General features: G+C 44.6%; 1 protein-coding gene across 1 annotated transcript in view; it reads left to right on the top strand.

Annotated features, from left to right (window-relative positions):
• The window catches only part of OCIAD1 (OCIA domain containing 1), a 241,657-nt gene that overhangs the window by 182,406 nt on the left and 42,686 nt on the right, over positions 1-16,565 (top strand). Inside the window, exon 5 of the mRNA XM_085642115.1 lies at positions 10,988-11,114. Within this exon, the coding sequence (XP_085498241.1) occupies positions 10,988-11,114 (127 nt within the window). The remainder of the gene's footprint in view (positions 1-10,987; positions 11,115-16,565) is intronic.

Below are 16,565 nucleotides of genomic sequence, written 5' to 3'. Positions count from 1 at the left end.
GAATCCCTCTACATAGAATTCTCTACTTAGCAACTCCCGGTTGCAAAAATATCATCCGGCATTGGGAGGGCCTCGTTTTCCACACCTACCAAAACCTAGATTTATTATTCCAGGGTAAAGGATGAGATTGGAAAACTAGTGGTGATTGTGGGGAAGGAAACATTGTCAGGCCACAGAATGTAGAGGAATGAGACCAGTGAGCAGTCTTCTAGGATAACTCAAGCTTTTATAAAGGGATGGGAGTTCTAAACTAGAGCTGAATGCATCAATAAAGTATTCAATATTGGGAACCTCAGACCACCGTCTGCCTGGTGTCTGTATAATCTGTTGTTCGTTCCTCTTAGTTCCAGACAAACGCAATTTCTTTTGTATTTGGGAGATTGGGGTACTAGGAAACTTGACTAGCAAAGTTTGTGTAAGAATGAGTCATGGAATAGAGTTCATTTTAACACTCGTTATCTGGCCCAGCCTTGAGATCTCAAACTTGTCCCATCTGTATCAGTTTTTCTATAAAGCATCTAGGGGAGAATGCATATTGCAGGAATATATACTAACCTAACTGAACCTGGTAGATAGACTCCTAATTGTTTAATGAGCAGTCTAACCTAGACCAAAGTCTCTGCAATGTTTCTGTGGGTTCGAAACTCCCATTCTCTTAATTGGTGCAATTTTCTTTAAAGCCATACATTTTTTTAAGCTGGTTAGATTTTGAGGCAGTGATATTTGGTTCAGTCAAGCAGAGCAGAGCACTTTGTCAGCAAACAAAACCAATTGGTGTTCTCTTTGTCTAATTGGAGAGGGGGCACTGGTTTCGCCTGCCTCATAGTTGTAGAAAGAGGCAATGGTGGGGAGTAATAACCATTCAACTTAATTTTAGCGGAAGGCGCTACAAAACTCATTAGTATATACTATTTCATGTTTGGGCCAAACCCTTTTTTCTGCTAGAATCTTAGTTGGATATTGCCAGTCGACTCTTAAGTGGATTTCCTGGGTCAGGCAGGAGAAAGGCCACTTGTTTTTGTTTGTGACCTGCTATTTATTTTTTTTATTTTTTATTAATCAGTTTTTATTGAGCAAAAAAGAAAAGACATGGTACAGTACTTTGATAAATCGAAAACTGGGTCCACTGTGAAAACATAGCAAATACAGATTGTATGATGCGATTTGGGTACAATCCACCACCCCACCACCCCACATAATTATGCATAACAGGACTGTTAGGCAGCAATGCGCTCCCAGGCCCACAAACATTCGCAATAGGCATCACAACCCTTTTGTTAACATAGTATGGAGCCAGTATGACGTTTGCATCAGGGCGGGAGGGTGTCGTCAAATCCGGAGACCTCCAGCATGAGGCATCGGTCATGCTCTAGTTCAATAGTAGGGGATACACAAAGGTCACCTCTATATTTATTCCATCTCCCTCACTTGTGATCCCACTTTTTGGGGCAACCTCTGTGTTTGAAAACATATTTTTCGGCAATCATTGCCCTAACCATGTCTATCGCCCAATCCCTTTGGCATGGGACCGTCTCAGCTCCCCACCTCTGCGCAATTTTGCGTTTCCCGAGAGCCCACCCAGTTGAAGCCCACGAGTAGGGAGAGCTGGGGGGTAGCCTTCAAAGATTTACCACATGCCCTCACCATCTGCTTCGTGATGTTCCCCCAATATGTTTGGACTTTGGGGTAGTCCCACAATATGTGGAAGAAGGTGCCTGACTGATTACAACGCCGGAGGCACAGAGGGTCTGGTTGTCTTCCCATTTTAAACAGTGTACGTGAGTCAAAATAAACACGATGTAGGATTTTCAGTTGTACCAATCGTAGGTGCAAGGGAATGGCCACCTCTCTAGGGGGACGCCAGGGCGTCACGCCAGTCTTCATCATCAATCTCCCCCAGGCCCTCCCCCCAGCGCTGGCGCAGTCGGGTCATAGGGTCAGGCCGATTGTTTAGAAGCTTCTTGTACGTGAGGGATATGGCCTTTGAAGGCATCGGGTCGAGTAGCAGTCTATCCTCCAGCGGGGTGGATGCAGCCAAAGGGCCGTCTTTAGGCATGGCAGCGGTTATCGCGTCGCTGATCTGTAAGCCTCTGTGCGAGCTAAGTGGTATTTGGCCTGCATATCTTCAAATGTTGCCAGGTTACCTTTCACCCACATGTCGCCCATCGACGAGATCGCGACCTGCTATTTCTATCAGATTGAAGGACAGCCTTGTATTGTCACTGGTGTGGTGATTCTTTATAAACCCTGATTGATGTACCTAGATGAATTAGGGCCATACTGCTATGTAGTCAGGAGGCCACTATTGATGTGAATATTTTAACATTAGAGTTCAGTAATGTTTTTGGTCTGGGCTGAGAGAAGTCATTTGGGTCTTTGTCAGGCATAATTATAGATGCCATCATAATTTTATGACTGAATAGCAAGATAAAAATAGTTGTTAACTGTGCAGAGGGTCCCGACTTATAATTCCAGGTTATCCTTATAAAATGTTACTGCAAATCCAATGGGGCAGGCCTTATTGCCTCAAAAATTCTTGATGACTGTTCTTATTAGTTTATTTGAGGCAAGATCTAAGGATCATAATGTAGACAAGAAAGCCTACTTAACAATAATCATGTAGGAGGATTGATTCTAAACTCAGGGATTGATAGAATGAGGAATAGTAAATGTGGTATATTCTACTGGTTTCATTAGTATTGTTATGTCCGATGTCGTTCCTGTCTATGAAGATATTGATATGATTTCTCATCAATATTTTCAAGAGCTTTTATCCTACTATTCACTTCTGTTTGTTCTCTTTCTCGTAATATTTGTGATCGGTGCATGACATCTTCCTGGCAACATATCAATAATTGCTCCAATTCGCGCCTACCCTTCAATAGCTTTTTGTAGGTTTCACCCTCTTCTTTCATATGTAACCATGCTAGAAGTTTCCCTAACTTGTTTCCTATCTCCTGTAGCTCTCTCTGGGTTTTTAAGTCAGTCCCTCTTTAATGTATCAAAGACCATTTTGGAGTCCAGAGCCAGCCTTAACTGGAGACATAGAGATGACATTCAAAGGTCTACCCATATTATTGGTTGAAATTCGGCCCCTGGCCGAATCAGTTTGGTCAACACACGCCAGATCCGATAGCAATTAAACCAACCTGTCAGCCAAGCATTTAGCCAGAATGTTTGTATTAGCGTTTAAAAGTGATAGTGGGTGTCAAGCAGTGCTTAATTTGAGCCGGTGCTCGGCACCAGCACCTAATTGTTAACACCGGTACTGATGACAGTCTGCCACATGCTGGCGCTGTATAGCTAATTTAGCGAGGAGGACAACAACAGTTGTTTATTTGTTCAATATGCAGTAAAAATGACTAATGCCTGTTGCCCCAGCCATTCTTATAGCATTGGGGGCCTTGAATAGTCTCAATTGTCATACTTGTAGGAGTGTGATGGTTAGTAGTTGTGCTTGTACTGTCATTGGCAGCGCTGACAGGGGCAATAGGTGTAGCAAGCTAAACGTGTCTCCTGACGAGGGCCTTGGCAGCTATTTATTTATCTTTTTCTATCAAACTAGGAACTGGTCAAGACACTGGCGTAACGGAAATTGAGGGGGCCTCCCTGCATGGTACGTAGAGGGGCCCCCTCCGGGCTCAATCAGGAGCTCTCCTCCAGAGTGCAGTGCCGAGGGGGCCCCCACACCGCGGAGGCCTGTGTTACGCCCCTGGGTCAAGGCCCAGACAGTGATGGATTCGACAAAAGCGATCATAGACCCAAACTCAGACATCCCACTGTTCTTAGCTCGCCAGATTTCAGAATTGATGTACCTATAGAGTGAGCTACATATTGAGGGAGCTACATAAAATGCATGAAGCAGCTGTGAGTGAAATGGAGCACCCGTCGAATAGGCCCTCAATCTTTACAACATTTAAAAACTAGGTACTAAACAAAGAACACAGATCAACAGTAAAACCAAAATTCTAAACTAGAATATCTGATTAAAAGTACGTGGAAGGATATCATTTTGGATATAAAAGGATGTAAATGGTAAGCCCTTGGGCAGACAACACATATGTAGTTACGAAGAAGGACTACCACACATGATCTAAATAAAGATCAAGGTTGTGTCATAGAAGACATAAGGTGGAAATTATGATTTGCATGTAATCCAAAATATGTTTTTGCAGATATTAGCAGACATAACCTGCCATGTGCCCCCCTGCCAGCCCACCAACATCTTCAGAAAGGCAGGATAGGCATCTCCCCTATAAAGATGGTATCAGCCATCAGGTATAACTCACAATAGAGCTGACTCATTAGAGGGGCACCTGAGCAGGTTCACTGGAGCCAGACTAGACTGCAGGCTCCTTGAAGCGCGTCCAAACCTTCCCGGCTCACTGTCGCCCATGATACATGTTCATCCTCTGCAGGAGCACCTTGTAGACTGAAAACTGTTCACACCCTTTCCCCAGGAGTTTACTATAAGCTCCCGGATATGCCACAGGGTGCTTAAATGTGGAGTCCAGGACAAAGGGGAATGGTAAGAGACACAATGTCGGGACAGCAGCAGAATGTATGCTTGGCAATAACCTGGGCATTGTCCTACATCTTGCTAGCATGATGCATCCAGTTTGCATTGACCGAAACCAGCCATCCTGAATAAAGCTTAGCCAGAAAACCTGACAATCTACCCACATCAGAACCCACCCACAGACTTCCCACAATATGTTTAGCAGCATATCTTTTCCTATCTGACCTCACTTACATATTTGAGTCTCTTTTGCATTAACTGAAGGTGTTGCCTATAGGGAAGAGAGATCACATTACATAAGTCCTGAGTCTTCTGCTCTCTTACTTTTGTTTGCATGTGTACTTTGTATAAACCCACCTACCAGATTAGAAAACAATATGGGTTATCATCCCCTGCTCTGTATTAGCCTCCTGAAGCGCGCCAGGGACTTAATGTCCGATTCTGCCACTCGAAGCATTCACAACGATACGCAGATGACCAGAGTGCTACGTCTCACACCCCAGTCACGTGCACGAACTGAGGTTTTATATCTTGTGCCCACAAAACAGGAAGCACTCGTACGTCATCGTGCAGCATAGTTTCTCTGCTAATCTCACCTTCAAATCTTTGTGGTGCAATGGGGGTGAAACAGTCAAAGGACATAGTAGCAGCATAAACGGCTTAAAACAGGGTTTTCTACTCTGCGGTGATCTCTTGTATCTCAATGTTTGGCAATCACTGACCACCATGATGCACAGTTCTCAATAACCGTTCAGATAATCCCCAGGTTGAGTATTATTTATTTAAAAAGTTTTGTACAGCGCGAAAAAGACCCCGAGAGGTATCAGAGCGCTTCACAGTAATAGGAGAGGAGAACACGGTAAAAGGGAACATTGTAAGGCAGTAGTAGAGGATAACATAATAAGGTAATAAAAATGTACAAGGATGCGCACGATAAATACTTGGCACAATAAAGTAGACAATCCTGGATAATACAGTGCTTGAAGAAAACAGACGACCAATGGTTATTTACGGCAGGAACGTGTCCATTAGGAGTGTTTTTACTTCATGTTTGAAAGCAGCTGTGTAAGGAATTCTGCGGATTTCCGGAGGGAGCGAGTTCCAGATCTTTGGTGCCGAACCTGAGAAGGCTCGAAGTCTTGTTCTCTTTTTGCTTAAAGACTGGGGTTTCAGTAATAGAGCATTTGCACTTATTGATGGTCTGCCCCCCTCCCCGATAGTTCTAGTTTTTGAGCCAGGTAGCCAGGGGTTTTGAAGTCGAGGGCTTTGTGCGTTAGATAGGCAATCTTTAGTTGAATTCTTGCTTCGTAGGGTAACCACTTTAGAGATCTTAGAGCTGGGGGGGATGTGATCCGTTCTTTTTGTGTCCGTGATCAGTCTGGCAGCTGCATTCAATGAAGCCCTGAGCGGGGCCAAGGTATGTTTGGTGAGGCCACATAACGTTGCGCTACCATAGTCTAGTCTTGGCAGGACAAGCGCTTTAACCACCATCTGAGGTCCTCTTGAGGGAGGAATGGTTTTAGATTTCTAAGAAGCCTCATTTGGTACTTGGCACCCTTACACATCATACTAATGTTTTTCTTCATGTTCAGGTGTGAGTCTAGGGTGTTTCATGTACGGCTCACTCTCGCCCCTCCAAAAGTTGGCAATGAGAGTATGTATTAGTATGAAGGGAGGGCACATCACAAAAGGTACATTTAAAAATAGCAAGCAACCAATCAAAGGTATATGTGCAAAAAACATCCATGGCATTACCCCAGGTGCAATTATATGGGCATAGTCAGGGATGTGACTTTAGTGGTTCCCATATGTCTCTAGGTGTGGATGTGGGCGGCAGAAGCTACACATACAACTCAAGTTCAGCATTTCGGTATGTAAGATATTCCAACCAGTTCTCTGCTTCAGAGTTTTTCCAATATCTCAGCAACATGCCTGTTAGCTATCAATAGTGCTAAACCAGTAAAAAATGCTTATGAGCAGAGAGAATCTGCTCAATCCAGCCCAGCTGTGCGTCCTTGGGATCCATCTGTATGTTGTATCCTGTCTTGATAAATGTGGTGGACTTAACCTCACTCCAGTATAGTTGAACACTGACATGACAAGGCTAGGTGCAAGAAGTCTTCCTCCGGGTGTCCCATCTTGCACATTTTTATACCGTCTTTTTTTGTATTTTTATATATTTTTATTGACAGTATAGGGTAGTAGATCCAACCAAAGGTAACAAGATACAAATATGACAGCTACATGCATAATACATATCATAAAATACAGAGTATAACTGAATAGACCCTGGTTATACAGGACAAGTGGTCCATTCCCCCCCTATTGATTTGTTGTACTAACCATTGGAAGCCGAATGGACCATAGCTTCTTTTTCCCTCCTTCCTGATTGTATTTAATGGGAATACACAAGATTTGGACCGACTGACCCTCAGACCTGATAAAGAGCCAAAATCTTCTAGGATCAGCATTGTGCCTGGAAGAGAGACTCCCACACCCCGCAGAAAAATCAGGGCATGATCCGCGTGTAGCGAGATTATGTGGTAAAAGTCGTATTCGCGTATGCCCCAATCTTCTGCATGATAACGGAGTGAGCAAGCCAGGGGCTCCATGGCAAAAGGCAAAAATGAGAGGGGATAGGGGGCAGCCTTGTCTCATGCCCCTCTGAATTGGGAACTTTTCGGAGATCATCTGACCTGTTTTTACACGTGCTACCGGGGCAACATAAAAAGTTCTCACCCAGTCCTTGAATCCCGGGCCGAATCCCATCCTGGCTAGGACTGCGAATAAATAATCTCATGATAACGTGTCAAACGCTTTCTCAATGTCCAGCGGTACCGCTACTTGGTTGTGAGCGTTTGGCTCAGTATGATGTAGAAGGCGCAGCAGACGACGTATGTTTAGGAAAGTGCTTTGGACCGGGATGAAGCCAGATTGGTCCAGGTGTATCAATGAATGTATAATAGGAAGAAGGCAATTGGCCAGAATCTTACCCAGTATCTTGCAATCAAGATTAAGTAGGGATAATGGACGGTAAGAGCAGACATCGAGGGGATCCCTGCCTGGTTGTTAAGGTCATGTTCTCAAGCAGTGGCCTATGTTGTCAAGCTTTACAGCAGCATGAGGCAGACACGAGTTGGATGGAACCAGCAGCATGTGAAGTGTGCCTTTTCACCTAAATGGTACAACTCCGGATCAGGTGCCTCAGACCCCTCCACTTTGAAAGGACAGCATCAGCATTTCTCAACTAACCCCGGGCACCTTACCAGCCTATACCAGTCGAATCAGTTGAGGTTTAAGTGTTTGGAAAAAGACAGACAGGATGTTCACAAACGGATAGAGCAGTTTCGGATTGATAACTGTCTTCCTGAGGGACTTTCTGCTTGCCAGTGATGACTGGAGTGATAGCCAATGAGTAATCCGCAGTGTATCCATTGTGACACCATCATTTTCTCTAACAGTGAGATCGATATTCTAGTTAATAGGTATTCCTAGGTACTTAAGGGATCCTTCACACCGTTACAGTGGGAAGTCAGGCGGGAAATTTATTGTATTATTAGTGAAGGGAAAATCTGCGATTTACGCCAGTTGATAGAATTTCCAACAGGGTACCAAGACGTATAAATTCCCGCAGTGAGTCCTTTAAGTGCAGGGCCATAGCCTCTGCACACAGGGAGATCAAAAGATATCTGCTAGCGTACTTGAGGGCATTATCTGAATAATGTTGGCAGAGCTTCAATTCCAGCGGCTTCAGGGCTACTGCATACAGGATAGATGACAGGGCATCCCTGTTGTGTCCCGCTTGATAAGTTAATTCCCTACAGGAATACAATAAAGCAACCTGATCCATTCTATAAAGCTGGTGGGCATACCAAGCTAACTCAGGGTGGTAACTAGAAAGTCTGACTCCAGAGAGTCAAATGCTTTTGAGGCATGCAGGAAAAAAGCCGTGGCATCCGAGCTTGGTTAGAGCCAATGCATGATAGCAAAGAGAATATGCAGTTTATGGACGGTCGATCTGCATGGGAAAAACGCTTTCCAATCAGGGAACACCATTTCGGGCAGGAGAGGAGATGGGTAGTTAGCAATTAATTTAGTTAGAATTTTAGCAATGCAGTTTATAAGTGATAGAGGCCTATTTGATTTGCATTTGTTAGCCAGTTTTCCCGGTTGCAATAGGCAAAAGGCGGGCTTCGCGCAGTATCAGAGGGAGGATAGTTGCACTCTGGATTCCGCATAAGCGGGCAATGAAAAATTAACAAGGATATCTAGAAAAAGTTCATAAAATTCAAAGGGCACTCCATCAGAGCCAGAAGCCATGCGCCTTGAGAGAACAGCTATTGCGTCTTTAATTGCATCAAGTGTAAATGGCTATTCTAGAAATAGTTGATGTGTGTCGATCTAAAGCTCCAGTGCTTGAGATCAGTTTCACTAAAGATATTTTTGACTTTGCCCCTTCACTTACTGCTGTTATCTACAAATTCATTGTCCTTGGGGATAGGGAGTGGAAGGGGGATTGAAGCCCCTTCTGCGCCCATCCCTTGCTCTACTTGAGTGTGTGCCACGATTCACTCATTGAATAAGAAATATCCTAGCCATGGGTGTCCAACACTGTTGAAGGGTAGATCCATTCAAGATTTTAATGCTAACCGCTCACTGTGCATATAAGCTATATTTAGTTTAGTTGTATTTCCTTTTATTGTATTTATTGATTTTGAGGGCATCTTTTATGGATGCCCTCAAAATCTGTGATTGATTTAGCCTTTTTGGATAACTGTTGGACACCCTTACTCTTGACATTGATTTTGCTAATGGCAGAATTTACACCACCGTAATTTCTGGATACCACCATCTTCCTACAAAGGGAACATTCTTTAGGCAAATGTAATAACTCTTAAACTCATTTCCTTACTCACTTACAAGCAGTTGAGTATTGACAGAATTGCCTCCAAGGCAGTCATCTCCCATGACTACCTTCTTGGACACCTCACCAAACTGATTCCCTGGTAAGATATTTCTCTGAGCACCTTAAAATAGCTCTGCAACTAGTGATCCTACTGAGAAAGATTAAATGCCTTCCCCCAAATTTCTACAGAACTCCTCGCTTTGTAATGGTGACAAAAAACCAAGAAGGGAAGAAGTGTGGTGCCGCGGCCAGGGCGACTGACTCCGGAATCTGGGGATCACGGTTCGATCCCCGCGGCGGCAGATTAGCCCAGCACCATGTGACTCTGGGCAATAGCTTGCTTAATCTTCCCGACGGCCCCCAGCACCTAGAGACCCTTACGGGTGATTGTTCGCGCTTTACAAATCTGGATTATTATTATTAAGAAGGAAATGGAGACAAACCTTAGTAGACTTGTCAAACTGTGCTTCAATTGTTGAACTTTCTGTTGACGTGTATGTTGGCAAGACTTGGAGAAAAGGATATGAATAACTGGAGTTTGTGCAGGCGTGAGGGATTGAAGCGAAGGGGCTGGACCCAAGTGATGCTGTGTGTAGGCCCAGGAAGTCTAATGGTTTCTGGTTTATGAAGAGTAACAAAGCTCCATCAAGCCTATAGGGATAGTGGTAGTAAGACGATGAGACATAAAGGTACTAGTTCAACATAGTCCCTCCAAGGGAATTTTCCTATATCTTACTAGGCGCTCTGGACCCAAAGATCGCAGATGAGAATGATCGTTATTTGTTGGATCTTATGCTCACTTTGGCCTGTAAAATTATACTGAATAAGTGAAAAAACTCCAAAGAAGTCTTTTTTAGGATGTGGCAAGAATGGTTATCCTTCCTTAGAGGGGCTGACAATGTCGCACTTCACGCCTCTCCTTGGCGTAAATCACACAGGAAACTATGGAAGTCCCTTGATGCCTTTTCCTTCACATACGACCCACCGTAAAAATTGTCTCAAATCTTCCATAATGTATGCGCATAGAATGGAGAGGATGTGGTGCGTCGGCTAGACTGCCGACTTTGGTGCTGGAAACCAGGGTTCGAGCCTCGGGGTCGGATCCACATCCTGTGATTCTGGGCAAATCTCTTAATCTCCCCGTGCCTGAATATGTAAGTAACCGGTGCTCATGTAGAGCGCTCGAGTTCGAGCTATATAAATCTGCACAAAAAAAATGCTATATCCTCGGTGGTACACCTGTACTGTATTGTATTTTCTACTATTACACTTGTGCATAATTGACCACCTGTATGTCTCTCCAACTTCACTGCAACTCCAACGGTATGGCACTTTAGTAACCTGTTCTTTTTCTTTGTAATTCTTATAATTTGTTTGTATTCTTTCTTCCTTCCATTGTTTATCATCTTTCAATTGCGTTCATCATTATTTATTTGTTCTTTGCTTGAAAATTCAATAAAAACGATTTTAAATAAAAAAAAAAGGTACTAGTTGAATAACTTGTGCTTTGTCCGTGTGCATTTTCTCGGTTTAATTCTTTGTTTGCTTGGTTTACCTTTAAGTTGCTGGCTTTTTTGGCTATGTAACCGGAAAGATTTCGTATATGAAGACCTGCCAGGAGAAGTTTAAGAATTTGGAGAATTCTGCACTTGGGGAGGCAATAAGACAGAATCGAGGTTTACCTTCTAGGTAAGTACCACTGAGTTAAATTCACAAACATTTGTATTCAGTAGGTGGGACTTACTCTTTACTTACTCCTGAATTTCCAGGAGTGAATCACAGCGACTTGTGGAAGAAAGTCGTGTAAAATGATATCTGTCATTATTGTCCACTGTGTATATTAAACATATTCACGCGTGCTGTCATTGGACTTGGACAGTGGAGAAGAAAGCCTTATTGCTGGAAGTAAAGTAAGTATAATGTGTGATGTGAGTATTTCACTGCTAGAGTAGTATATCAAGTCTAGCTACCAGTGTGATCAAATGAGAGCTAAAAACCATTCACGCTGCATGTACTTTTGTAAGTGTAGTGCTCCCTCATAGACTGTTCAAAGTTCAGAAGGGGGTGGATTTATTTTCCTTCTTGTTTGTCACGTGCACATTTGCATAGCACACTCTCCTTGAAGATAATTCTATTGGATCTTAAACAGGACCTTTTACGTTCTCCTCCTCGCCCGCAGTTGTCGCTTCCACATGGAATTTCCTGTTTGTGGCCTGCAAGGCGGGCTCCAAGACCGTGTCCAGCAGTGGTCCTGAAAAAAATGCGACCCAGCCAGAGGCGATAGTCATTCAGCAAAGAAGGAAAGCTGCCACAAATGGGAATTCCAAATATGTATTGACAAATTCCAGTGTCCCAGTAGTTTTTAAACAAGCTTGTGTGTGCAGGCCGTACTTGATTTGAAGCTGGTCTGCGCTGTCGTGTTCTCAGCTTTTATTCACTGGTGAGAAGCAAATACTGCGCTTTAAAGTTGCTTAAAACTGAAGCAGGATTGGGGGGTGTGGGATTCAGATTTTCCAACAATCACGCTTCCATGTTATTTTAAAATACATTATACCTCAAGCAGGCTTAATTAGGGCTTAAGGGGGTAGTGGAAAGGGAGAGGAATGGGGTTTGGTAGGGGTACTGAGAGAAAATACAATATTTTCTAGAATAAACATTTTTGTAGACCTTCAAAGCTCAGAGAGAAAGAGAGCCTGTGTGTATTTTTTTATTTTTGTGTATGCAAAAATCCGACAGACACCTCACTATACCCGACTGAAATCACCGGTACCCAACAATATACCAAAATACATTTATTAGGGGGTGTAACACCCCAAACACCCCCGAACCTACGCCTCTAAGCACCGACGATGCATTTGCACCCCGATCCCACCTGGCCTCTCTTCTCACCCTCCCATGCCCCCCCCCACCCCCCCCGGATTTTATTGTGCTTGGGATCCGACCCACAACATACAACACATAAATATGTATGTGTAAACTAACTTTAATCACATCTTTGCTGCAGGCCTCGCCCTCTATTATTACTCCCAGCTGCGCAGGAGTCGTTGCAGAACTACAACCCTTCAATGAGCACCCTTAATTGATGCTTAATCCGAGTTCACAATCGTGGCCCAGACTGCTGAGGCGCAAACGCTTCCTGGTGCTGGTGAATAGTCGCGACCACCTGGCGATTCTTGTACTGTGTACACAAGGTTGTGGGGTTGTGTAACAACGGCTTCGTGAGTTACAAAACTCATTGCCGAGTGTTTGACGTATAAAGTCTTTAGTTGAATCACGTTTCTAGCCGGCACAGGCATTCTTACAACGCCGTAACAGTTGTAGTTAACATAAACAAACTATCCTTTATATATACGTTTTAATGCTTGATTTGTGCCACGGCCTGAAGCATCTTTCCTGTGTATTTTTTGTGGGCGAAGGATGGTCTTTGATATTGGGCGCCAAGTGTTATTCATTTTCCCAGCGTTAGCAAGGCAGTGCTTAAAATTGGTTGTTAAACCTATTGAAGCTACTCCATCCTAGCTACAAATGACCGCCCTGCCTAGGAAATGCCAGGGCCCTGTTGACCCCACAGCTTAATTGTTAGAGACGCCACGGCATTCCGGTACCTCCAGACGATTGTGGAGTCTGCCCTATCTGCCTAGAACCTTTCATTTATAGGCAATAGCTGGAAAGCTAGATAGTATCTTCTGATGACTGCCAGTTCTACTCCCCGTCGTATGGTTATTGTATGTATTTATTAAACGCTACACTTGGTCTTTTCCTGGCCCATTCATAACTCATAATGATAGCTTGCAAGGAGGGGAAGAACTCTTCTGGGCAGAAATATGGATAATTTTGAGGGACATACAACAATTAGGGCAAGGAGATCATTTTGAATAAAGCACTCCGGCCCATCATCGAGGGAGGCAGTTTACCCCAGGCCTCAAGTTGTTCGTGCAGCTGGTGTAACATTGGGACCATATTAAAACTCCAGCTTCTCGTCTGATCCAACAAGGCAAATAGTTAGTTATTGGGAGTACAACTGATATATTCCAGTTGATCTTGAGGCCTGAGTCTTCCCCGTGAATATGTGCACGAGGCAGGGAATAGAACCGTCTGGGTGGTACATACAGCAAAGCATTGTCTGCATATAGCACTATGCCATCTTCATGGATCTGATGTGCATGCAGGCCCGTACCTGGGCATCAGTTTAGATAAGATCCATTCTACTAGTGGTTCTACTACTAGTGTAAACAAGACAGGGGAGAGAGGACAGCCCTGCTTTGTGCCTCATTGGGTTGGAAAGGGGGTCAGCAACTCTCCATTTACCCTCACCGTGACCCTTGGAAGTTCATACAGGAGTTTTACATATGCCCAAAACCGAGGGACAATATTAATTTCCTCAAGGGCTACGTATGAGAAAGACCATTTGACCGTCAAACACCTTCTGGAAATAAGTTGAGATTATTGCCTGTGGTTCACTGCAGCGCTGTGCCAAGGCCAGCACCTCTTGCACACAGCATATACAGTGCCTTGTTCTCCTATTGGTCATGAAACCGTTCTGGTCCCAGTGTACCACGGGTCAGATTACCCCCACCAGGCACTTGGCAAGCACCTTGGTGAGGATTTTGGTTTCAATGTTTATCAATAATATTGGCCTATAGGAGGCACAGTCATCAGGGGTTTACCCCCATTTATGTATAACTGCAACATGGGCCTGTTTAAGGTCATACGGGAGGGTCCCCGTTTGTAGGGATTCCTTATAGAATAATCTCAGCTGCGGGACTAGATAGGAAGCTTAACGTTTTAAAAGTCCTTCGGTGTCCAGGGTCTTGCCCTTGGGTATGCCATTAATAGCTTCCATGATTTCCTCTTCCAATATCTGAAGGTCCATTGCCTCTTTATGTTTGGGTTGCAACCTGGGAGTGGGCAGGTCCTTAATAATGGGTCTATTTAATGCCCGGTCCACCAGCTTCCATTTCGCATACAGCTTTGTGTAATAATCAGGAAGTAAGCTGCTACCCCCTGGGGGGTCGGTTACCAGGCCGCGGTCTAGGTCTTGGATGCCTGGATCAAATCTAGCTTTGGATTCATAATGGTGAGACAGTATATCAATGTGACTGCTTTGTCTGCTGCTTCATAAATTCTGTATTTTGTGGCCAATACTGCCATTTTAGCCTGCACCCATAATTTAGTTTTCAGCGCCTTTCTAGCTGGTTCCAATCTGTAAAGCCAGAGTTCCGACTTATCGGGAGACCTCCTTCTCTAGTTCCTCTGGTTCCCCTGTTGCACGTTCAAGACCCATAACTTCCATGCGGTTTCCTATCTTGTATTGTGTGGTCTAGGAAATAATGTCCCCCTGATGACTGCCTCAATAGACCCCCCTCAGAGTGATCTAAGATAGGACTCAACCTTTATTTATTTCTAAAAATCGTTCAATAGCTTCTTGAGTTACTTCCTGAAAGTTGACCTCTGACAGAAGCCAAGTAGGCAGGCGGCAGTGTGCCCAGCTTCCCGCCTTGGTGGAGTCCAATGGTCCACTCGACAGGGGAATGATCTTATAAGCATCTTGGGAGGATTCTAGAGTGTGTGACTTTCTGAAGCAATAGCTGGGGCAAGGATGTAGTCTAATCTAGGTTTAGTGTGGTGCCTACGTGAGTAGAATGTATACACATGGTCATGAGGGTGCATGATTCTTCAGGCATCTCATAAGCCCACCGATTTGAGGACATTTTCTAGCAGGAGGGGGGCTATTGGTGGAGTCCAGTCTGAGGACCAGGATCAGGATTCAAGCAGCACGGTAAATGCCACTAGGAGCACCCTCATGTTGTCATCAAATTTGGGCTGTTCTTGTGAACCGCCTCCAACGAAGATACCGCCTCCATTCCGTTTGTTAATCTATGTTTCTGTCTTGGGTTACAGCATCTCCTGCTCTTCAGACTCAGACCAACCAACTGGATTGGTCCCTCTAGTCTCCACCTTTATGCCGTTCAGTCAGTGAGTTTATGATTTAAGTAGAGCAAGGGTACTGCACACTACTGAGTGTAACTCTACCTGTTCGGCACTTTCCCCAACAATTCTGCCCTTTCAAGGCTTCGAGAGGAGATACCAGTAGAGGCAGAGCAACAGCAGGCCTCCCAGCCCTTTCGAAGCAGAGGCAGGGGATCAGCTTGCCAGCATCCACGCCTTCAGGGAAAATTATCTACCCAGACCATCCCTCCCCCCCAGCAGTTGCAGCAAAACTGGGTTAATTCACCCTTGGCAGCACATGATCGCCTGGTAGGAAGTTGCATCACGTTTCACTTTCCCTGGTGAAGGAGCAGTACCTCTGACTGATTGTTGCTTCGAATTGTGGAACGGTCACTCCCTGCCTTTCCATCCCCATCCCTTGGATATGCCACCCAAACTACAACACCTCCCAGAGGACCACTTGTCCTTACTTCTAGGAAATGCCCAAGTTCTCTTGGCCAATGAAGCCATAGAGAGAGTGCCAGCATTAGAAATCGGGGCTGGCAGTCTTATTTCCTGCTGCTGAAAAAGGAAAGATAGAGGCCTTCACCCCATCCTGAATTTTCACCCTCTGAGCTTCTTCCCATGGAAGGACAAGATGCTTACTCTGGCACAAGTTATGCCTTCCCTGGATCCAGGAGACAGGATGGTGGTAGTGGACCTGCTGGACTCATATTTCCACATCCCTGTCCTACCGATGCTGCCTGTGGTTGAGGTAGGCCAAAAGCACTTTCAGTTCTTGATGCTCTCCTTTGGCTTTACCAGTGCACCTCATGTGTTCACAAAGGTGATGTTGGTGGTTGCAGCCCATCTGCAGAGGTTGGGATTGCCAGTCTTTCCATACCTCAACAACTGGTTCCTGAAGGTGGGCCTCAAGCAGTTGTGAACCACCTCCAGACAACCTGTTAACATCAATGGACTTCTCCATCAACGTGCCAAAGTCATTCCTGACTCCTTCACAATGGCTCCCCTTCATTGGACCTACATTGGGTATGGTGCTCTTCCCAGCCTTCCTTCTGCCTAAACGAATCCAGGACATTCAGGCTCTTTTTTGTTTGTTGCAGTTTTATATAGCAGGAACTCAACTCGAAGGTTTGGGAGCACTTAACATGAGCACCAGTTACATTAATGTTTGGTAGGCACGGGAAGATT

This window comes from Triturus cristatus, chromosome 2_2 (assembly GCF_964204655.1).
Source record: "Triturus cristatus chromosome 2_2, aTriCri1.1, whole genome shotgun sequence".
NCBI classification, from domain to species: domain Eukaryota; kingdom Metazoa; phylum Chordata; class Amphibia; order Caudata; family Salamandridae; genus Triturus; species Triturus cristatus.
This window is presented reverse-complemented; position numbering and strand designations above follow the sequence as displayed.